We start from the raw sequence: 22,784 nt of genomic DNA on the forward strand, positions 1-22,784 counted from the left end.
AGAAACCAAGAGCACAAAACAGAGATGTTCTCCGTCGCCGGTTGGAAGAAAACTGGGGTTTGGATGGGGGCGGGTAGTGGACCCAAGTCAGAGCAGCCTTGCCAAGCTAGAAATATTGTTTCTATGCCAATTTCTACTATGTGGGCCCAGTTGGCTCACGGTTTCTCCAGCAAGAAGAGACTGATATTTTACTTTAGAGACACATTGGTGCATTGGCCAGATGGACAACCAGCTAGTTTCTTCAGATGGTGTTTGTGTTTATGCAAAGGGTACAATATACTGCGCTAGATAGAAAATTTGTTAGCACAATGTGAGGTGGGAATTACCACACATTATGCCGTATTTTGCTAACAGAATCCGAGGGACTCCAAAAGAACTTCAGCTGCATTTGTGCCTTAAGCACAATAGAGGAGGACTTGGATGCTCTGCAGAACATGGGGCCTTTTGAATATCATACTTTTAAGAATTATAAATCTCAGTGAAACTGAGACACCGATGGAACATTCTTTCTCCTGGACCCTAAAGGAACGCCTGGTAAATTAAACATTTATCGTCATAAGATTAAAATACCACAAATGTGGGATGTATCCCTTGAGTAAATTCGGTTTTCATTTTTCATTTCAGGAACATCACTAGAGATTTATATCAGGGGGGTTAGTCTTTAGTAGGGGGTCTTATTTCAATGAAAATGGATGAGAACACACTGTTTAAACTAGTGTGCATTTATTTGGAGGGTTTAAAGAACTTTTTCTTTTTTGGGGAGGGGAGGCTAAAGCCCTGCTTTCATTTATTGTTTTCCATTACCTCCCACTTATCCCGATTGGCCTGCCTGTAAATGAGGTTCCCGTTCACTGCTCCAGACCCTAGGCACTGCCATCGCCTCCAGGATTCAGACTGACGGCTACACATTCCCAGGAGCGATAGCGGCCCGCGTTGCGTCAAAGGAAAGCGCTGCCCCTTTAAATCTATCTCCTCTCTCGCCGAACTTCGACCGCTACGTGGTGACGTCATAGAGCGGCGTCTCAGGGAAAAAAAAAAAAAAAAAAAAAAAAGGCTACAGACAGGGGGGATGTAACAGCGAGATTACAGGGACCCCGAGCGTAGAGCTGCGCTAAGGTAGACACGGTAAAAGTGTCAAAGCTGCCAGATAAACGTGAGGAGCTACACGGGGACGTACGCAAGGCGAGCGATCGCATCGAGCGACCGGGGAAATCCAGTTAATTGCATTGCCACGGTAAGCAGCATTCGCGGCACTCCGGTTGTTTATAAGACCGCAGAAAGTTCAGCCAGCCCCTCGGATGGGTGCAGCCATCCCCCTAACAGCGTCCACGGGCTGGGGATGCTGCTTTGTCACAGCTTTTGTCAACCCGGAGGTCCGCTCGAGTCGACGCGTCGGGCGAGAGCCGGTCCGATCGATCGAGTTCCGCGTTCTTTGTCCGCTGGCCGTGTCGCTGGATGGCCCGCGGGCTCCTCCGCGACACCGCCAAGGGGTTTAAGGTGCACTCCTGGATTATATGTGTAGCTTACTCCTGCGTGTAAAACTTCAACAAGTTGGAAAAACGAAACTTACGGCTACCAGCGGGTGTGATGTCAGAAAGTAGGGACAGTAAAGCCACAATGACTTGTGCTACAGGCAGCTTTGGGTTTAACAGTGAAGGGTGCAGATGCCCTGAATAAAATGGACCATAACTGTGAATAATTTATGCTGTATTTAACTGTACCGGAGCTCCTCACCTGGAGCTGTGCGGCGGATCACTGTCCGTCTGCTTGCATGAGTGATGAGTGTCGGTATCGATACAGTTAATGTTTCCACCTGCCAGTAAGCGGTAACTGGTATTGGTGGGTGTGCTGTATTCTTGGGCAGATCCATGCATCAACGCCCTGTACTGGTCCTTGACCAATATGGCAAAATGTGACGTGGTGCAGATGTGACGGCTTACATGAAACCGGACACAGAGAAGTGGATGATGTCTGGAAACACGCTCATGGGAGTTTTATTGACACAAAAATGTTCTGAGGGCAGAAGGAAAAATGATTGGTTCAGAGAGATGATCAGTCAGATTATAGAGGAGGTGGGACCAACCAATCAGATATCTTGCCTGATTGATTCTCCCTCTGAACCAACCATTATTTCCTTCTGCTCTAAGAACATTTTTGTGTAAGTAAACCTCCCCCCCGCTGGAAACATCAGCACTGGAGCGCCTCCACACAGTTGACCTGTTGCGCTCTGACAAGAATATTATTGAACTTATTAATAAAGATATTTTTGGAGTTAACAGACAGATGTCAAAATGTGATGAACGTATCCAAGCTTGCTATTTTAGTCTACTGGATGTAAATTTTGAATCCAGTATGGATATTATATAATGCTAAATTATATATGTGGACTTGTGAATTTGCTATTATTTTAAAGATTCAGTATCGAAAATAAATTTGACTGCAGGCTTCTCTCTGGATATCTACCCTAGTTATCTCAGATAACAGGTATTTTTTCTAGCCAGATGCTTTATGTTTTTACAACTTAGTTTTTTTTCGTTTACATTTGTCAAGTGATACCATGATTTTTGCCACATTACCAGTGTACTTTACACACACAATTTCTGCATTTTATTTTCTTAAAGTGGGGGGTGGTCACATTTTTTTTTTTTAAAACAAGGAGCTTTGCCAAGGAAAGTTCTGGAATGCAGGATTTGTGCATAGCTATTATGTTGAAGTCAATTAGATTATAGTCTGTAGCTGTATAAATCATTCTATAACTTCAGAAATAAACCAGATCCGGGTCTCCCTCTGTCTTCCAATTGCTTGTCCTGGACAGAGTAACCGAGAACCTATGCCAGGCAGCACAGGGCACCCTGGGGGGTGCCAGTTTATCACAACGCACATACATTTATGTTACTGACAATTTCTAGATCCCATATTGCCTAACAGCGTCTTTGCACTGGGACCTATGCGACGCAGGGAGGTCATGCAAACTCCACACACACAGTGGAAGTGGGATTTGAACCCTAAACCTTGGGGAGGAGTGTTACATTCTGAGCCACCATGCCACCTACTGCAGTTTTATTTGTTCATATATTTCAGAACAGTCCAGCTGAAAGGGGCAAACAGAGTACTAGTTATGTACCAATATGGAGATTTTGACTATGGGTGGGGCCATATGACCTAAAATTATTATCACAATATTTTTCACTTTTTGGATGGTGATGGTATTATATCACGGTATTACTTCAAGTTTTGGGAGGAGCAGCATGTCCTGTCTTTTTATGTAAATAAAAATATATTTATAATATATTAAGTAGCCTGTAGCCTCTGAGATAGTCTCCAGACCCGCCTGCAGCCCTGAATAGGACAAGCGGTTTCAGAAAATGGATGGATGAATGGTTGGATGGATGGATGTATTAAGTACACGGAATGTATTATTTTCAAATGCTGGGAGCTGAGAGGGAGCAAAAACGTGGACCGTCTGTGGGTCCCCGGGGACCGGATTGGGAAACCCTGCTCTAGAGGAAGGCCCTTTGAATTGGATTCGTCCTTTCACGCTCCTGTTAGACCACTGCCTGCTGATAGGTCACTGGTCTCCGATTGCATCGGGCCATTTCATTTTGTCTCGCACTAAGCGGAAGGAGAACAAGCAATTGAGGTGATTGAGGGGTCTGACATTTTCCATAGGCCACCAGACAGATTTAGTGTCAACATTCTTTTTCCATCCTCCATACTCACATGGTACTCCTGCTCACCCCATTACTTTCTCTCGGTACATTGAATTTACAAAGGTGGACGTGGGTTTGTGTGACAGGTGCATAGCTGTAGGGCTTAGTTATTTTGGAATGCCGGTGTATTATGAATAAAATGCAGAGTTGTTTTAAAAATAATCATTTTACATTTCTTTCCACGTTTCAGGGATCCAAGTATGGAATTGACAGATGTCGCACAGGAAAAAGGTAAATTTAAAAACATCATGATATCATACATTCCGTCCTCTGTGTTTATGGTTTTTAAGATGACTGTTGGTTCCACGTTGCAGAGGCACCGCCCCCCGAGATTGAGACGCAGCACGTCCATTGCATGGGCTGCGTGAGCAGGCGGTGCATGGTGAGGCCGGAGGCAGGCAAGGCCTGCGCGCTGATGGGCTGCGCACTGGTCTGCGGGGCCGTGTTCCACACGTGCAAAGCGGGCGAGCACCGGCTGCTGTGCCCGCAGGAGCGTGTGCCATGTCTGAACAGCGGCTTCGGCTGCCCCTTCACGGTGGCGCGGAACAAAATCGCCGAGCACCTGGAGGTCTGCCCGGCCAGCGTGGTCTGCTGCACCATGGAGTGGAATCGGTGGCCCGTCAGCTACGCGGACCGCACGTCTTACGAGAGCCTGAGCAAAGACGTGGATGAGGTGGAGCAGCTGGACATGGCGCTGGCCCTGCAGGACCAGCGGATGCTTTTAGAGTCCCTCAAGGTGGTGTTGGCGATGTCGAGGCTTGCCGAGAAACGGCCAAGCGTGAGCGAGAAGGTGCCGCTGGCATCGAGGCTGGCGAGGGAGAAAATCGCCAACGGGATCAACGGCCTGGACGAGGAGTCGTATAGCAAACTCTACCAAGCCACGGCGGAGACCAGCAGAAGTTTGGTGGCTGCCTTGGGTATCCTCAACAGTGCCACCAAGGACATGGGCCCGATGAGTGGGGCTGTAACCGACAGGGATGCTGAAAGTAATGGGGAATTCCATGGTGAAGCAGAAGATGAAGCACTGCATGTGGAGAAAGTCAAGGTGATGGACAGTGGTGGCCAAGAGCTTGACTGTAAGGTGGGGGCAGTGGGGGCGGTGGGGGGGAGGGACCACTCACCCGAAGACATGGGGGATGAGAAGATGTGGATGGAGCAAAATGAAGTGTTTGAACTCTTAGAAGTCATGAAGGAGAAGATTACGAAGGGTATAATCATGAAGGACAAGGAAGAGCCCCTGTGCAATGGCTTCTACAGCAGTGGTGCTCAGAATGAGCTGGACCTGGATGAGATGGAATTAAGGGCAGGGGAGCTTGGATATACAGATGCCAATAGGTATCGGGATTCGGAACGGCCCGATGGGACGTCAGAGGTGCCGGAGGATTCTATAGCCATGGAAACCCAGGAGCCCCCCAGAGCCCAACCTCCGCCACTTCCGCTGCCAATTCCACTTCCTGGTGATGAGAATGAGGAGCACTCAGCAGTGGAGTTTGAGGAGAAGTGGTTTGGGCAAAAGCTGCAGAATCTCCAGGCACTGAGAGGGATGGGCATGCTTGCCTTCAGTGGTCAAAGGGATACGTTCACTGACCCATTCCCAATTCAAGCCAAATTGGAGGACAAAGCAGTGGATACGTTTGACCTGGAGGGAGACTCTCCTGGAGGCCAGGGTATCTGTGATAGCAGATTCGCCGATGGCTACAGCGTGGAAATTGGCACCCAGACCTTCTCCTTTCCATCCGCCATACTGGCAACCAGCACCATGGTGGGAGACATCGCGTCGGCATCTGCCTGCGACCACGCCAATCCCCAGCTGACCAACCCCAGTCCATTCCACCCTCTGAGGCTCGACTTGGTTCTGGAGTGTGTGGCGCGGGACCAGACCAAGCAGCGCTCCATGTTTACCTTTGTGTGCGGGCAGCTCTTCAAAAGGGACGAGTTCGCCTCCCACTTCAAGAACGTCCACGGGGATATCCACGCAGGGCTAAACGGCTGGATGGAGCGGCGCTGCCCGCTCGCCTACTACGGCTGCACGTTCTCCCAGCGTCGGTTCTGCCCCTCCACGCAGGGATCCAAGATCGTCCACGACCGGCACTTGCGGTCCTTCGGGGTGCAGCCTAGCCCCGTCCCTCGGGTGGAGCCGGCGCCCGGAGACGGTGGCGACCGGCTGAGCGGCCTGCCTTTCGAGGTACTGCAGCACGTCGCCAGCTTCCTGGACGGCTTCGGCCTGTGCCAGCTGTCCCGGGTGTCACGAACGATGAGGGACCTCTGTGCCAGCCTGCTGCAGACACGCGGCATGGTGGTGCTGCTCTGGGAGAAGCGGCCGCTGGGCAATGCCGGGTGCCCGTCATGGCAGATCAAAGACAAGGTGGGGCACTGTGGAATGGGTGACATCATACACATGGTCACGTGGTTAGAGACACTAACTGCTCAACCTACTCTTACATGTCGGAGTTTCCATTTTCCTTCATTAAAAAAAGATCTACAGTACTGTGCAAAAATCGTCAGCAGCCAAAAAATGTTTAATGCTATTTATCTGGGTAGTAAATGTATATTTGCAAAAAAACAACACAATTGAACATCAGAACATTAAATTAACAGTAACACAAGAAGTTACTGATATCTTTCTGGATGGCCAGATGGAACAGCGATTCAGGTCCCAGACCTCTGCTCTGGGGCACCCAGCCATTCCATGTATTTGTTAATTAATGGAGCTGGAGGCAAAATTTAACGTAATTCAATAAATAACTCAGTGAGGTATTGATTAGCCAAACAAGGGTGATTAGTGGACGAGTCAAAAAAATTACATGGATGTATTGGTTACTACAAATACTGGGGTGATTTTAGGAGAGGTTTGATATGAAGATCATTTAAACATCATTTTCTGTGCCGAATACGTCAGCGTCCCCATGTAAGACGACATATGAGGGCCGTAGCGGGGCTCGTGCGCTAACGGCCGCTTTCTGCACTTCCGCCTCCTGCCAGGTGTGGCGCTTCAGCACGTCCTTCAGCACCGTGAAGGACTGGAAGTTCGCCGACATCGCCAGCATGGCCGACCACCTGAAGGAGTGCCGCTTCAACACGGTGGAGCGGCGCGAGGAGGCCGTCCCCCTGCCTTGCATGTGCTTCACCCGGGAGCTCACCAAGGAGGGCCGCTCGCTTCGCTCCGTCCTCAAGCCAGTATCATACTTTAAATAATCTATCACTGTGTAAATAAATATTTTGCTGTTAAATTTATTTTTTATATTAAAAAATCAGTACTGTGTAGCAATGAAGTCAGAAGGAGGAGCCTTAATGTAAGAAATAACACTTGGATTTTCTGGGCATAGTGGGGAATCCGCAGCCCCCTCACTTGGTCCCTGTCCCCAGGATCGACACCAGTGTCATGTCATTATCTCGCATGGCTTGCTTTGTTAAAAAGTGCCCTTGTTTTGGGTCACTCCAGTGATGTTCAGAGGACCGTGGGCACTTTCCCGAAGCAGGACGCTTGAGGATTTTTCGTCTTTCCCAAGTCTGACCAAACCAAAAATCACAATCTGCTTGTGGATGAGCGTGTAATTCCGCCGGCGCGTGCCTGCCACAGCGTGTCGTCTTGTGTACGGCTCAGAGGACAGATGAATCAGAACGTTGTCTCAAGCTTGAATTTTTTTAAAGTCTGCGTTGGCCTTTTCTCTCCGTAAAATCCAGCATCGCAGGACAAATCGGATGGGACGTTCTCAAACCCGGTCTGCTCCCGTGTTTTTGTTTTATATCTTGCGTTTCATCTTTTTCTAGTGCATCTGGTTTGCGTGTTAAGCAATAAATAAACATTTATTATAAAGATCACCAAGCACTTTACTGACTGTAACGTTTACTTTAAGTTTTATAGTGCACATTTGTCAGACACTAAGGACGGCCGTAGTGTATTTAGAGATATGTACTCTAAAGTTGCTTTGTTCATTGTTTCATACAGCAATAGTGGTTTTGACACAACTCAACATGCAAATTGTATCCACAATACATACTTCAAGCAAACAGCATTCTGTGCTAATGGGATGAAAATCATGAAATGATTGAAGGGTACTTAGATTCTAACTGAAATTCGTACGCTCAAAATTACACCTTTGTTATGAGAAAGCAAAGTCTTATGGGAGTTTAGTCAGGGTCCTCTACTTGTGCCTTGTTACCATAGACGACAGCACGCTGGCTAAACCAAGACCGGCATGATCTCCACTTGGGGTGATCCCAGATGTGACAGGAGGGCCTCCTGAAAGACAGGAGTGTCGTGTGTGTGACGGCATCTAGAGATTCGTCACTTGCAGGCCAATGCATTGGAGGATATAACTCAAAACAAAGGCTGCTAGTAGCAAATGGATACATTTCTGTTTGCTCAAAGTCTTCCCCTCACCATGGTAACAGAGAAAAAGAGACATTGAACAATTATCCCATCTTTCTTGTTGTGGTCTCGCATTGATGCATGGAATTTCACTGCTGTTGAATTAAAGAATCATATTCAACCTCTCATAATTGTGTGTTTTGTTAATCCTGGTGCTCTATGTGGTTTCAAATACTTGGTACAGCCTTTGACGAACAACAAGTGACTTCAGTATATGTACTCACAACGGCCCTTCTGCCATACCCTTGATAAAATGTCCGGCTGCATCTGATGCTTGCAATCAAGGCAGTTTAAGATCTCTATAACTGTATTATGCACCTTAAGGGTCTTGCCTAAAGAAGACTATGGTCAGCACTTGCCTCATACCGCTGGGACCAGGGTTCGAGTCTCTGCCATGGCTCCATGTGTGGAGTTTGCATTTTCTCCCCATGTTGTCATCGGGTTTCCTTTGGGTTCTCCGGTTTCCCCCTACAGTCCAAAAACATGCTGAGGTTAATCTGAGTTACCAAACTGCCAGTAGGTGTGAGTGTGCGCCCTGCGGTGGGTTGGTGTCCCATCCTGGATTGTTCCCTGTCTTGCACCCATAACTCCTGGGATATGGACCGGATCCCCCATGACTTTGAATAGGACAAGCAGTTACAGAAGATGAATGAAAGTAGCATTTATATAGCACTTTTCAAAACACCCAAAGTGCTTTACAGAACCAACGGAGAGCCACTTCAACCACCACCACTGTGTAGCCCCCACCAGGATGATTCAACGGCAGCCATTCTGTGCCAGTACGCTCACCTAAGCTAAGGTGATGAAGGGGATGATTAGAAGGCCAGATCTGATAGGGCTACAGTGGGCAATTTTAGTCAGGACATCATGGTACCACCCCTACTCTTTTGAAAGATGCTCAGGGGTCTTTTATGTCCTCAAAGAGTCAGGACCTCAGTTTTACATCTCATCTGAAGGGCAGCACCATTTTAACAGTGGAGTGTTCCCATCAGTGCACTGAAGCATTGACATCCACACAGACCACAGGATGGGCTGAACTGTTGGCCACACCAACACCTCTTCCAACAGCAACCTGGCTTTCCTAGTTGGTCTCCCATCCAAGTACTGGCCTGGCCCAAACCTGCTTACCTTCAGAAGGATTACTTAGTCTGAACTGCAGTTGATATGGCTGCTGACAAGATAGCTAACAAGACAAAATGTTGTGCTGTTTTTAAGCTAATTAGTAACTCATTTTCATAAAATTATTTTTTTTCCAAATCTGGTATATAAACGTGTCAAATAAGCATAGCTATTCGACAGGATGCCTCCCTAAATGCCCACCTACGTTCAGACTGCAATACAGACATTTAAATCGAAGTTGCTCTTCCGAGCCACTAGATGGTGCCATTTGCAAATTTATTGCATCACACTTTGTTCCAAAGGTATCGATTCAGTATCGAACTGAAGCGCAATCTAATTTCCCACGCGTTTTGAAGGAATTCGGACTGAAATCATTCTTCGTTCAAAATCACAACTTCGTCACATTTCTCAATTTATTCAAACACGAACTTAGCACAAATTGTCCCCTCCCAGCTTCGGTAGTGCTTACTTTCGACCTTGGCTGCTCTATTTATCCAAGTCTGCCCGCAGTTTAATTAATAAACAGAAAAGGAAGAGCGTGTGTTCCAGATAGGTGCGTTATCCAAACTAATGAATTCAAAGATACTGGCAGATACAAGTAATCATATTTCGTCTATTACGGAGCTACATCCGAAAGAACGTATTTCAGCTGACTGTAATTTGATCATACATAGAACCAGAGAGGCAGCAGGCTAACTGCCTTGTTTACTATCATACTCTATTACGAAAACAAGAAAGATGCTGCTGTTCAGATTCGGCGTGGTTCTAACCCCGGAATCTGAAGACGTGGAAATGCTGATACTGGGCTCCCGTCCGGAGATGGGGCACTGGGATCCGGCGAGGGCGGTTCCGATGACGCCGTCGAGGAAGGTCCTATCGACCTGCGAGCCTTGCCTGTGGACCGGCGAGGTCCTGCTGGCGGAACCGTACACCGACAAACACTGGTTTAAGTTTGTTAAACGGGTGGGCGGAAACCTCATCTGGGAAGGTACCACTGCACACTGCCACCATACGAATCAAAGTTATTTTTGTTTATCATGTGTTTTGTCACTTGTGTTGACATATTTTATTGTTATGTAATCTATACTTCCAAAAATATAATAAAGGCCTACTCAAATACTATATATTAAAAGTATACTAAGTACTAACTTAATATATATTGTGACATTGCGTCGCTCAAGGTTAAAGTAAGGCTGTTTTTGTGTTCGAAATTTAAAACAATATAGTTCAGATGACATGTTGGAAAACACAAAATAAAATAAAATACTGCGACCTCTATAACATATGTTCGGTTACGTTGAAAGTTCAGTTACTCCATTAAAAAAGGTAAAAGACACTGTGATTTGAATTGAAGGGGTGCATCATTTTCACAAGTAGATGGCGACAAATCTTCATAATTGGAAAGTGGTACTTCGGAGACAGACTTTCCCAACACTTGAAACCGGGCTCATGCTAAGTCGTACACATCCAGTGGTCTCACTCGTTCACAGACCTACCTCATCCCTATCTTCTGCACACACTCCCGCACCCTCATATCCTGCACTACCTTCAATTACAAACATAACCTCTGAATCACCAAACGATTGGTTTTGCTGCGGCATATGGTGCCATTTAACATGCAGCTCGTAATACAGTATATAGGCCTACATTGGAATTACAGCGACGCGTTTAGCCTACTTGCTTTCCATTTTACAAGCCATTCGTTCTGCTTATCCTTGCGGAAATGCCATTGTAAAAATGTCATATATAAAATGTTTACTGATTATTTGACAGCACAAAGGTCTCGTCAAGAAAGTACAGTCTTTCTCAACACAGCATTGCCGATCGTGAGCTTCACTGTTCAATTCATGGTCATGATAAATTACATTAAAATACACAGCCAATAACTAATACGCCGTAATGTTAGTTTTACAAATGCGAGTTATTAAAGTGACGCGGTACGAAATATTCATTATACTCACACGATCAGAGTTTAATCTTTAATATCACCGGCACACATGCGTGTTAAAAAAGGTATACAAATAAGTAGTATACAATACACGCTGTCTTTTACGAAACGTGCATCACGACATATCTTATCAACAAGTCATCTGTTCAATTTATTTAAAAAAACTCATCTCACTTGGTAACAGTCTCTTAGCAAACACTGCAGCTGATTATTCTCATTGCATTTATTATTAATTATTCTATTCATGAATAATCTCGCAGCATTGTCCCAAATAAGCATAGCGCGCTCTGTTTTAAAACCTGCGTCTACGCGACTTATTCTTTGAATTATAGATTGGGCCATCCATACCAAAGATTATAAATAACCAGATTTTTAATTTTTGCATCTCAAAGAAATGAAATATATGCATGAACCGAAATTAAATCGGAAAAATAAAAAGTGACAAACGGATTAACCTATAAAGTTAACGAGTGTCTTCCGTTAATAATCCCCATTATGAGTGGGTGGACATTTAGGAAAAGTAACAATCTGAACTGGTCAGAACTTCAGAGAGGAAATTGAAGTTTCTTAAGTTGCTTTATTTTGCTGTAGGATATCACAACAAACGAGGCGAAACGGTGCCTCGTTAAGTAGGTCTATGCGTGGTCAACTCCTTCAAAATGCGATGAGGGGCGCTGTCCTTGGTCCTGAACAAGGGCGAGCTATAGGGAGAGTAAGTTCTGACTGCTGACATTATAACTGTAATAATACTGCAAAAATACTACAAAATCACCTTCATTCAATTGGAAACCTGGCGACCTGTCAGGACTTCATAGCTGTATGTTAATGTACCAACAATTTCTGGTAGTATGAACATGATGAAACGGCTACCAGTGCTTTTACCCCAGAGCCCGGTGCTCGTTAGGTGATTTATGACTAACCTTTTCTGTGATTTCCTTGACAAACACTTGTCATGTTAGAGAGCCGTAATTCATGCATCACCCACCCGCGCCGCGATTTCGGGGGCTGTTTATGTCTGCGTCGCTCTGCACCTGTTGGCTCTGTTGGGTTCAATCAATCAAACCACAAGATACTCCAGAAATTAAAAAGACACCATTTCCCCTGTGAAAAATCAAAAGCCGTTCATTTGTAAGTAATCGCGTTACTTGTTTGTTTATTGTAATTCAATAACCAAACTGGAACTGGACAGCTACAAGAAGTCCTGGTTTCCTCTGTTTACCGGGAGAAGTAAATTAAGTTAACACGAGATCCAGCAAATTATTTTGTTTTGTAGGACTGGCGTTAACATACCACGCACAAAAACTGCACGTTTAAGATACACGCTCTCCTCTTTTCCGATCACAGAAGCACTGACGCACGTTGTCCCCGCTATAACTACAAAACCAATCTGCATTGTTTATTTTGTTCAAAGTAAGTTGATTTCCTAATTGGCTTTGCTTTGCTGTTTGGCGTTGTTTTAATCCAAGTGTCCTAAAACAATATACAGAAAAATCCAAACGTGTGTTTTAATGCGCGGAAGAGACAATGCAACTAATTTACAACTCATTTTATCTTACCAAGAGTCTTGTGTTGAGACACAGCTTGGCTATTTAACCATGAAAAACGTCAGCCAGTCAGACCTGGTTTAGAAATTCCCTGCCTTTCTGACAGCCTACGGCTTTAGCTGTCACACTGGCACTAGGAGAAAAGCCATTCGCGAGTTCCAGGTATTTATCTTGTTAAAATGGTGCAACCAGGATAGATATCAGCCAGCTGTTGCACTCACGTCACCTCGCTTTAATAATATACAGTACGTACCATTCCCGCCATCAAGATACTGTTTTCACTCTCGTGACTATTGTCTGACCTGTTGGTATTTTAATTAGAGTTTACATTTCTTGTTATCGCTATACACAGCAGAAAAGTTAATTCTGCGGTTCTGACTTCTGTCTCTAGGCAACGGTCCCCATCACGACCGCTGCTGCGTGTTTGATGGCAGCAACGTGGTGGACGGGGTTTACTGCCACCCCATCGGCCACTGGATTGAGGCAAGCGGGCACACCGATGAGATGCAGCACACCACGAACTTCTACTTCAGCGTGGCTGGCCATCACGCCATGCACTTCTCCAGGTAAGCCTTCGGCAGGCTGTGACCCGCATGGTGGTTAAGGGAGACCCATCTGTAAAACCAACGGACCAAACCAGGACTGGGGAATCATATCTAGTTAAAACTTGCTGTAGATAAAATTGCCAGCCAAGCAATTAAAAATGTTGTAAAATCTGCATCTTTATCACACCACATAGGGCATCTTGTGTCCCGCAGCCGTGCTGCTCGCCGCTCAGGCAGTCCGTGACCCACCCCATGAAAAACCAACCCATCCTGTCATACTACACAAAAGTCCAGACTTAGAGCTGTGATTTCTTAAAAAAATTGAACTGGAAAAACATGCAGGTTCACCCACAGGATTCTTTCACTCCTGCATGTCCGGGAGCAGATGGGGACAGTTACTGGTAGCTGCTTTGGACCTTGGATGTCCTGCAGCAGATGAGTATGGTGACTGCATGGCAGATTGGGGTTTAAAGCGTCCTTCTCCCCTGCTTCACACACTCTGCCCTGCTGTCAGGCAGCACGCAGGGGCCGAGCGATCTGGCTGCTTTTCCAAAGGCTACAAGGAAGGACAGGTATTGATTGGAGGAATTAAGTGTCCATGTTACAGCTGCCCCTTTCTAGAAACTGCCGCATGATAAAAAAAAAGGAAAAAAAAAGAAAGCATTTTGTGCCTTAGTGCATGCCCCGTATTTGGGGGGGCAAACTAGCCTCTCAGATACTGTGGCATAAAGGACCGTAACACATGAACAGAGCCCTTAGACAGGAGATTGAGTCGGAGCAGTGGATCACATAGAGTGTAAGCCTTTCATTTGACTGGGGTTGGAACCCATATCCATCTGATGTCAGATACAATCTAACCGTGTCCCAGATTCGCTGGATCACGTGCTGGTAACTGCACTGCTTGTTAACCCAGCAGTCCATAAGTCCACTCCATTAACCAACTGTTTGCCCACATGCCGCCTTTTGTTGCTTTGGGTGTGAAATTCTCATCACGGCATTCATGAAGAATACATCTGGAGCTCTTTCAGAGTCACACGGCGCATTTTATAAAGCTGTTAATCTGGCTGGAGAAACTGCACTGGGATATAAATAAATCCATTCAAGACTTTAAAAGGCAGCTATTTAAATTGATGGGAAACAATGGAGGGATATTCTGTGATTCTGTGGTATTTTTGCAGAATTACTTTTTCCAATTGTAATGTCAGCAGTCAGAACTTACTGTCTGTCTGCCCTTCTGCGATGAAAGTGCTGTGTACACAACTTTTAATGCAACAAAATTAATAAGGTCTCTAAGGCTGTAAGCTTTCTGCAAAGTGGCATGCAATTTAATGGTCTTTCCGAAACAAGTAGTCTTGGCAGGACTCATTAGTGTGACAGTTTACTGTGGTTTTATGCGGCTCACGATACATCCTTTTTATCACAACGCTGCTGCCTCCATTGCGTCGGAATATCCGATCTGTAATTACACACGAAGCGTGACGCAAGAACCGTGTGAAAACACAGAAAATAATTAAGAGATCGTCCTCGTAATTATTGCCGAGGATAATTATGCCGCTGCACTTCACGTGGTTAAATATCCATACTTTCACCAAAAAAAGAGACTTGAAAAAGTCTGAATGGGGCCCTCTGATTATCCCAGCCCTGAAAATTGAGAATCACTGACAGCTCCATCATGGCTACGTCACACCCTTGGCTTTCATTAGGGGACAGGTGTCTCAATCGAGCAGTGTCCTTTGGCCTCCAGGAGGATCGCTCTTCTGCTACCGGCTCGCCAAATCTATTAAAAGAGGCAGCAGATTACAAGTGTTAAGACCCCAAATTGATTTCCGGAAACTTCCAGGAGGTCATGAATATTTAGTCTGTCCTTCTGCAAATGACTGTGATCTTTTATTGTTTAATGGGGACGGAAAAGACGAGGCCTGGGCTGTGCTATCTGGAAGCTCTCGATGGCCCATGAAAGGCAGCTTGGCTAGGCGCATGGACACCACTCCGCGTGCAGCCCGGCTCCGGGTTCGAAACCCGGGTAGCGGTTCTAGCGGAGGCGAGGCTGAGACTGGACCCGTACATTTCTCATTAACAGAATGTTCATCCCTGTGCGAGGTTGGAGACAGATAAACAAGCAAACTAACTAAAACACTGTTTTTACTTTTATCGACCTGGAAGGACTGGCAACCTCTTTTCCAACTGATCTTCTAAATAAAATTGGGTCCTGGCAACCAGCACCCCTGGAGACACGTTGGCAGGAGATCTGTCCAGGGCCTGAGATAGGTCCAAGATAAAATAGGTCCCCCAGTTCCCTACCCGTAAATACTCTCAGCCACAAGTCGATAAAGAGCCCAACAAATCATTTCTAAAACACACCTTAAAAGGGGTGGAAAGTGCCCAAGTAACACAAACTTCAGAAGCGGGATACAAAAGCAGGTTTATGGACTTTTAAACTGCTGGTGTGTGGTGGCTTTTGCAGCCGACACAGCATGTACAGAAAGACCATCCTGTGACAGAGCTCCTTCCCTCCTCTATCCTGTCTCTGCCTGAAATGATACCCATCCTCTCTGCCCCAAATAAGGTACATCCTAACAAACAGTCTGTCTACTGGACAGAAAGTATGAGTTACACACCCACACTCTCCAGATTGTTTACTCCAAGCATTTGTTCACGTAAGAAGCAGCCAAACTGCAGGGCAGGAATAGTGCCTTTATCACAGTATGACAAGACGTCACTGAAAATCAGCTCTGGAGGCACAGTACGAATCCTTAAATAACCATTATGAGGTCCACATGTCTTGGACAGACCGATTTTTTTGTTTCAAACAGTGGCATGTCGATTAACTCCAGGATTCACTGATGATGTACCCAAAGTTTTGTCCAGATTTTCGTTTCAGAACAATGATTCCCTTGGGCAGAAGCCCTTAAAACATTATTAAATTCACTTGTACAATTTCCCGAGTGGGTTTCCTGCCAAACAAAGCAAACAAAAAAAGCAGCTTCTCTCATGACAGCGGCTGGGGTAGGATACAGGGAACGTCTTGGTTTCTGTCTTGGTTTCTTCTCAATCAACAGTCCAAGCCAACCTAAAGCCACAACCGTGACTTAAGCATTTAACTTAACCCATCCACAGAGAAATCCATCTTCGCATTTCCGTGGCTGATCCCTGCGCGGTGCTGAAGACGTCTCAGCCGTCAGAAACCCCAAACGACACGCGTCCCCTGCCTCACGCCCCCCCCCTCTCTGCTACACCACTGAATTTAGCCTACTTTCCATCCCCCCTAATAAGACGCATAGGTCTCACACATTGTCAGTGTGTCATTTTTATTATTTTATTTTTATTTTTTTTTAAGTGAGGGAGATTTTTTCCGGAAGCTTCAATAATGAGCGAGCAGCAGTGCTAGCACACTGTGTTACCGGTCGCCTCTATAATAAAGTTCCCGTTCGGTGAAGATGGAGGAAATGGAAGGAGCAGCTTAATTTAGTTGGCGTGCTTTCTACAGGGAGGTGGGGGTTGGCGGGGGCTGGCGGGGGCAACGTTTCTCAGAACCACGGCTTCCACACCTAACCCTCCAATTCTGCTCCTACCACTGCATTAACTGGAAGAGGCCGTTCTGGAGCAGATGTTTCCTCACTGCAACTTCGCAGGCTACGCTGACAGTGGTGAAAACACAGTTCACGGGCCTGGTGAGGGTGGGGGGAGGGGGGAGGGCGGGCAGTTTGTGGCTGGGATTCAAATGTGCAAAGTCTCAGTCTCCACGTCCTGTTATTCTCAAAAATGAGCTTTTCTGTTTACACACTGAAGCATCTACACTTTTAACATTCTGATCATTTGGTTCCGTGGGCAAATCAAAGGCCTTCTTCTGTATAATTAACGGTGGGGCTACAGCCCCTAAGCATGAATGAAAGTCGGTACTCTTAGTCAACTGAGTGGAGTGCCTCAAAAAGACGGGCTTGTGCATTATCCCGGGTACCCTTCCAGGTCTCCGAAACCACGGCCAATTTTCATTAATGGAAGATGCACTCAATTCCGCATGAATATGGCCAGATGACAGGTTTGGTCTCGCCCGCTGAACCGTTTTTACAGCACCCGTAGATGGAACATAAATCTAAACATTGCGTTTTTAAGCAGCCACTTAAGGCAGACGGTGTGTATGCCCCCACCGCTCTCCACGGCGGCGACACTAACCCCAGAAAGCCGTCCTGTTCCCTAAACCCCCCCAAAATCCTTCTTCTTCTGATTCAAACAGCAGATAATGGAATACTGGCAGACCAGAGTGACTCGGTAGAGCAGGACAACATTAACACTCCCCCACCTGGAGGAAAATTGTCAAAGCGACAGTGCAATAGCTAGTTGTTAATTGACCCCCCCTAACACTGACGACAAGATAACACAGCTCTGCCCCCTGGTACTTCCTGCCCACAATTGCTCCTGAAGTACTTTCTCTAAGCCGTCGCGCCGGTCAAATTCAAGGGCTGATCTTTTTAGAGAAAAAGTAAGATAAATAAAATAAGCTTCAGTGCCACATGGAAGTACTTATACCAGAAATGCTCATAGTGAAACATGGATGAGAACTGCATTTATTTGAATGTATGAGTTGCACGTGTATGTGCAAGTGCACGTGTGAGTGAATGGTGTGTGAGTGTGCCCTGCATTAGGTTGGCGCCACATCCTGGGTTGTTCCCTGCCTTGCACCCGTAGCCTGTAGGATAGGCAGTTACAGAAAATGCATGGATGGATGGATGGATGTGAGATGGCTCAGCCAGTAAATACCAGTGTTGTTCACTGGAATAGGCTGGTTAATTAAATGGTTTGGTTTGGTGCCTCCTCTCGTCAGGATTCTTCCCCGGCTCTGGCTGGGCAGTTGCCCCCGGCAACTAGAGCACGTGACGGTGAAGATGAAGCATGAGCTATCCGTCACCGCGGTGCTGAACCTCCAGACGGAGTGGGACGTGGTCAACAACTGCAAGGGCTGCCGGGGCCACTCGGCCGGGGAAGTCAGCCCTGACACCATGGAGCTGCTGTACAAGGAGTGCGGCATGGCGTATGTGTGGATCCCCACACCAGACATGAGTACCCAGGGTAAGGACGCGGCTTTCGGGGTGGGGGGGGGGGGGATTGATTATCTCCAGCCGCCTGTAGCGCTCTTTTCCAGTTGATTGTTTACTTCAAGTTTTGCTAAGAACTCTGACACGACTTCGACACACATCTTCCTTCGTACTCCCAGAATAACCTCAGATGGGGGGGGGGGGGGGCGGAACAGGGCTTAGAGAACAAACAGTGTGTGACATCTTATCGACATAAACAGTGGCCCAGTTACCCGGGAATGTGGAACGGCGGCAATAACAGCGAATCACAGCACAGCCTGGTGCTCTGCAGCCACCTTGCACATATCGCCTAATGGCACCAGAACAAGATAGGGGCAAGGCTCTTATCATGGCTTGGAGAGAGTACCCGAGGGTCTGGATGCTAATGCGGTGTGGGGGGTTTCACCGTAGTCCACAACCTCAGAGTGCCTCTGCTTCCGCAGGAAGGATACGCATGCTTCCCCAGGCAGTGTTTCTCTTGTATGGCCTGCTGAAGAACGGACACACGGTGTACGTGCACTGCAACGCCGGGGTGGGCCGTGCCACCTCTGCCGTCTGCGGCCTCCTGATGTACGTGCTGGGCTGGAGCCTGAGAAAAGTGCAGTACTATGTGACGGCCAGAAGGGCGGCGGTCTACATAGACGAAGAGGCCCTACTTCGCGCCCGTGAGGACTTCCTCCAGAAGTTCGGGAGCATCAGATCCTTTGGCTGGAACCCAGATTCCTAAGTTCCTGGCTCAAATTCTGCTTGTGCTCCTCTCTAGCTATGGCTGGGAACAACTGGAACCTGTAGTTTAGCAGTTCAGAAATCAATTCAGGATATTTTTTATATGCTTTTCATTTCTTAATTGATCTGAATTTCCTTTATTTTGTCCTTACACAAGAGTTCTCGCACACAGTAAAGGCACAATTTAATTATTTCAATCAATAGCCTCAAAAAATACCCCTTCCGCCAAGACCGGCTTTACTTAAGCCAACATAACAGATGACACTAATTTAATCTCACTACTGTTGTCAGTCAGGTTAAATTATGGATGATTAACAATCATATATCATTTGCCAGAAAGGTGGAACCATTGTCAGTTGATTTACTGGCCAGCCTTGTAGAGAGAGGAGTGCATGCAGATTGCCCAGGATGCGGGAGTGACTGCAATTTAGTCTAAATGCAGTAGTGCATATGTGCATGTCTGTGCCATGCGATGGAGAGAATACGGTTTAATGTGCATTCAGAGTGAATACGGTGTAGTCGGTATGGACAGCTCACTGATTTGATCCTTAACGGTCCACAATGTTGATCTGCCGTCAGGATCCAGTATATCCTCAGATAAACACTGTGAGCCAAAAGCAGGCAGAGTAATTCCCTGTAGGTGGCGTCGTAAATCCCAGCTGGCTCTTGTTAGCCTAAATATCTTGTTAGGATTATTTAGAGCATCGGCCGGATGTTCTGGGAACAGTGGTTGCAGACTGATTGGGTAAACCACAGGGGAAGGTGTCTTCATGTTTTCTGCTTGTGTGAGTCTGGTTAACTGTGTTTCGCGAGTTTGTAAATCCCTGCAAAGAGTCAATCTTAAAGGGGCCTCGTCCCCATTTTGCGTCGTTTCTGTTCAAGAAAGCTTGTGCTTGTGGAAGACCTCGTCGTCCATCTGCCCCAGTACCTGCCACCGCATACTGCTTTAACCTCGCTGAGCGGCTTCGCTTGTTCTGCGTCCCTGAAGCAAGATGAGCGTGGCAGACAGGCCGACGAACATTTAGAGAGGGAAAGGGACATCTTTTGTGGGTCCTTCAGGACGTCGATATCAATGGGAGACTCCAAGCGTCGGCTCAGGGTATGGGGTCAGAAAAATGCTAGATGTAGTGGCGTGGAGATTTAGAGCCAATCTCCACACCGAACACAATTCGTGACTCACTGCAGAGGACTAAGTAAGTAAGTAAATAAGCCCAAGCTACCGCCAGCTGTGGTGTCATTTTTCGATAAAAATGTATAAGCACAGGCACAGTTCTCAGTGCCTTATGCAGACAGATGATGTTTTCAGCAGCACAATCACAATATCCAAATGGCTGTTAAACTGAACCGAGGCTGCAATGAAAAGGAAAGCTTTTCTGAGCTAACAGCTAAATCTTGTCAAGGAAGAGGTTACTGCTGGGTAGCTTCAAAGGAAAAAGCTTTTAAGTTGGTTGACTGAAATGAAATTGCCTGGGCCCCTCGACAGCCGCCATATGGCGGGTAAGGGCATGCTAACCCTGGGTCACTGCCAGCGGCCCGTCTGTCCGCCACGGGTCCCGCCAGCGGCCAGGCTGCAGCTAGCCAGCTTATGACCTCATCTGCATTTAACGGTGTTCGTTTAACACAGTAGCATCTCAGAAGATAATTCATACAATTTCTATTGTAAATCTTATTTTCTGTAGCATTTGTTTTCATTGGGGACTAAAACTGAATTTTAATACTTAGGATTTTACATCACATTTTTTTTTTACATTCACTTGTGTGACCTAATGGATAGTTAATTATTTTAGTACAGAGCTTCTGTAACTCAACATGTCGAGCTTTATGCTAATAACACAAAGGTTGTGAGTTCAAATCCCGGGGAGTAGACAAAGGTTGTAACCCTTCCTCTTACCATGACTTGCTTTAGACAGGAGTGTCAGTAAAATATAATGCTGGTGTCTTAGGGCTCCCCTCCGACAACTTGATGTCCCTCAATAACGCAACACTTTTTACCCACCAATCAAATTGCCCTGCCAAACACTGACTAGAGAAGCCTCACCAACCAGAAACTGAATGAAACGGGACAAAGGCCAGCCGAAACAGAGATTACCAAGCCTATTAGTCTCTTCCCACAGTGGCGCAGCAATGTTAATTTGCCCCGCCAGCAGGGGGCGCCAGACCAACCCTGTGAATTGAGCTTTCACCACACATCCAACCGTGATATCTAAGCTAGAGCTCCTGCCCTTAGAAGGAAATAGGTTGTTTTTTCTAAGAAAAAGACTTGAAACACAGCAGCCGTGTTTATCTCCCTGTGATCACACCCAGTCCCTACAAGGCATTATCAGCTAAGCCGATGTACAAGTCAGAGCCAGTCAGCTTTCTGGTTGCCATGGCAAGACAGCAGCATTTTAACCCCTTCATGGCGGCACCTTCTCAGGCTGCACGCTCGTGCCTCAGACCCCTGGTGCTTCCTCTCTCATTATATTTCAGTGCTTTTGACACTTACACAGAGCAAAATGCTGCGACATGATTTGTTTAAATGGGTCCTGGCAGCGCAGTGCCATGCTGAAACCTCTGGGTGGCGCTCTCAAGAAGAGCCTCTTTTTGACTCTTTCGGTGTATAACTTTCCTCTTAACAATCCACCCTCATTTACCTGATTTTAATATAATCCCTAGTTGAAGGGTGGCCCAACACAGCCTAGGTGTTTGCCGGGCAAAGCAGCAATGGGGCAGAATTTCCCTTCCCGGATTCAAACGGTGGCTTACAGGACCGGGGAAAACAACATCATTCAATTAGGCTTTGTCCACATTTCAGAGAAACGCGCCACTGCCCGCAATGGGGTTTGAGGTGTAATTAGACTATGATGGTAACTATGGAGAATTATTAGCTAGAAAGGCATTTGCGTGTTGACGTCATGGTATTACCGGCAAGGGATTCGGAACGGGCTGTGCTGAGCGTAAAAGGGGAATGAAAAATGGCTCTTGTTCAACGCAAACCATGCCCTTAGTGGGAAGCTTTTTCATAAAACCCAAACCCCCCCGTGTCCGTCACTATAGAGGACGGGGGGGGGGGGTCATCACGGGCCCATGTGACACAGGGACAGATTAATGAACGTTTTTAATGCAATGCCTCTCATTTTGTAAATCAAGACAGAATTACGCTCTCAAGAGGGAATAGAGGAGGAAAGGAGGTCCGGCTGAAGGAACCAAGACCTTCTTCTCAGGTGAAGATCACCTCATCAGCTTATGCAGCTTCATCCTGCTTCCCCGCAGAATGAAAGTCATAAAAAATTCAACATAACACAACAAACTATACAGTATGATTGGAATGATAACACTTTATGTGATATGGCACAAATAATGTAGTATTACGGTATTAATTAAACACACTTAGTTACATACTGATCTCATGTTAATTCATCATTAATGACTTATGATGCATCTTTCATCCCAAGCAGTTAATATATTTCTTACTATATCTGTTAGTTCTGTAAACCTTTGTGAACTACTGAAGGAACAACTAAGGAGCTACTGAAGGAACAATTCATGAATAACAAAAGTTAAATACTGATCTCATGTTTGTTCATCATTAATGAATCGTCATGCAACTTTTATCTCAAGTAGTGACTATATTTGTTCATGCACGGTAGTAACGGTGTTATTACTAAGTAAAGCCCCGTCAAGTAAAGTGTTACCTACAGCATAAATACATGAGAATGTTTAATCTGAAAAGGCCGCAGAAGTCAGTTTACATAGACCATTGACTCAG

The 22,784-nt window shown here is 46.2% G+C and overlaps 2 protein-coding genes and 1 long non-coding RNA gene across 3 annotated transcripts; 2 read left to right on the forward strand and 1 right to left on the reverse strand.

The window, feature by feature from the left end:
• Window positions 1-1,049: 1,049 nt before the first annotated feature.
• LOC111856659 (F-box only protein 30-like) lies at window positions 1,050-8,207 on the forward strand. Its single transcript, XM_023836797.2, has 4 exons — window positions 1,050-1,234; window positions 3,901-3,941; window positions 4,025-6,075; window positions 6,693-8,207. Exons 2-4 carry the CDS (start codon window positions 3,911-3,913, stop codon window positions 6,903-6,905), a joined length of 2,295 nt encoding a protein of 764 aa, XP_023692565.2. The 5' UTR covers window positions 1,050-1,234; window positions 3,901-3,910; the 3' UTR covers window positions 6,906-8,207.
• LOC140580957 (uncharacterized) lies at window positions 7,541-10,098 on the reverse strand. The gene is made up of 3 exons (XR_011984091.1): window positions 9,972-10,098; window positions 8,442-8,550; window positions 7,541-7,953 (listed from the first exon to the last, which is right to left on the reverse strand). It is a non-coding gene; the product is annotated as an uncharacterized lncRNA (long non-coding RNA).
• epm2a (EPM2A glucan phosphatase, laforin) lies at window positions 9,631-20,255 on the forward strand. The gene is made up of 4 exons (XM_023836859.2): window positions 9,631-10,189; window positions 13,085-13,259; window positions 18,061-18,305; window positions 18,754-20,255. The coding sequence occupies exons 1-4, from the start codon at window positions 9,940-9,942 to the stop codon at window positions 19,035-19,037; spliced, it is 954 nt and encodes a 317-aa protein (XP_023692627.1). The 5' UTR covers window positions 9,631-9,939; the 3' UTR covers window positions 19,038-20,255.
• The last annotated feature ends 2,529 nt before the right edge of the window (window positions 20,256-22,784 follow it).

This window comes from Paramormyrops kingsleyae, chromosome 19, assembly GCF_048594095.1.
Source record: "Paramormyrops kingsleyae isolate MSU_618 chromosome 19, PKINGS_0.4, whole genome shotgun sequence".
NCBI classification, from domain to species: domain Eukaryota; kingdom Metazoa; phylum Chordata; class Actinopteri; order Osteoglossiformes; family Mormyridae; genus Paramormyrops; species Paramormyrops kingsleyae.

Coding starts and splice junctions, on each gene's coding strand:
- LOC111856659 (XM_023836797.2), top strand. CDS start 3,911: ATGGAATTGACAGATGTCGCACAGGAAAAAG. Junction 3,942..4,024: donor AGATGTCGCACAGGAAAAAG/GTAAATTTAAAA, acceptor TCCACGTTGCAG/AGGCACCGCCCCCCGAGATT. Junction 6,076..6,692: donor CATGGCAGATCAAAGACAAG/GTGGGGCACTGT, acceptor GCCTCCTGCCAG/GTGTGGCGCTTCAGCACGTC.
- epm2a (XM_023836859.2), top strand. CDS start 9,940: ATGCTGCTGTTCAGATTCGGCGTGGTTCTAACCCCGGAATCTGAAGAC. Junction 10,190..13,084: donor CGGAAACCTCATCTGGGAAG/GTACCACTGCAC, acceptor TTCTGTCTCTAG/GCAACGGTCCCCATCACGAC. Junction 13,260..18,060: donor CACGCCATGCACTTCTCCAG/GTAAGCCTTCGG, acceptor TCCTCTCGTCAG/GATTCTTCCCCGGCTCTGGC.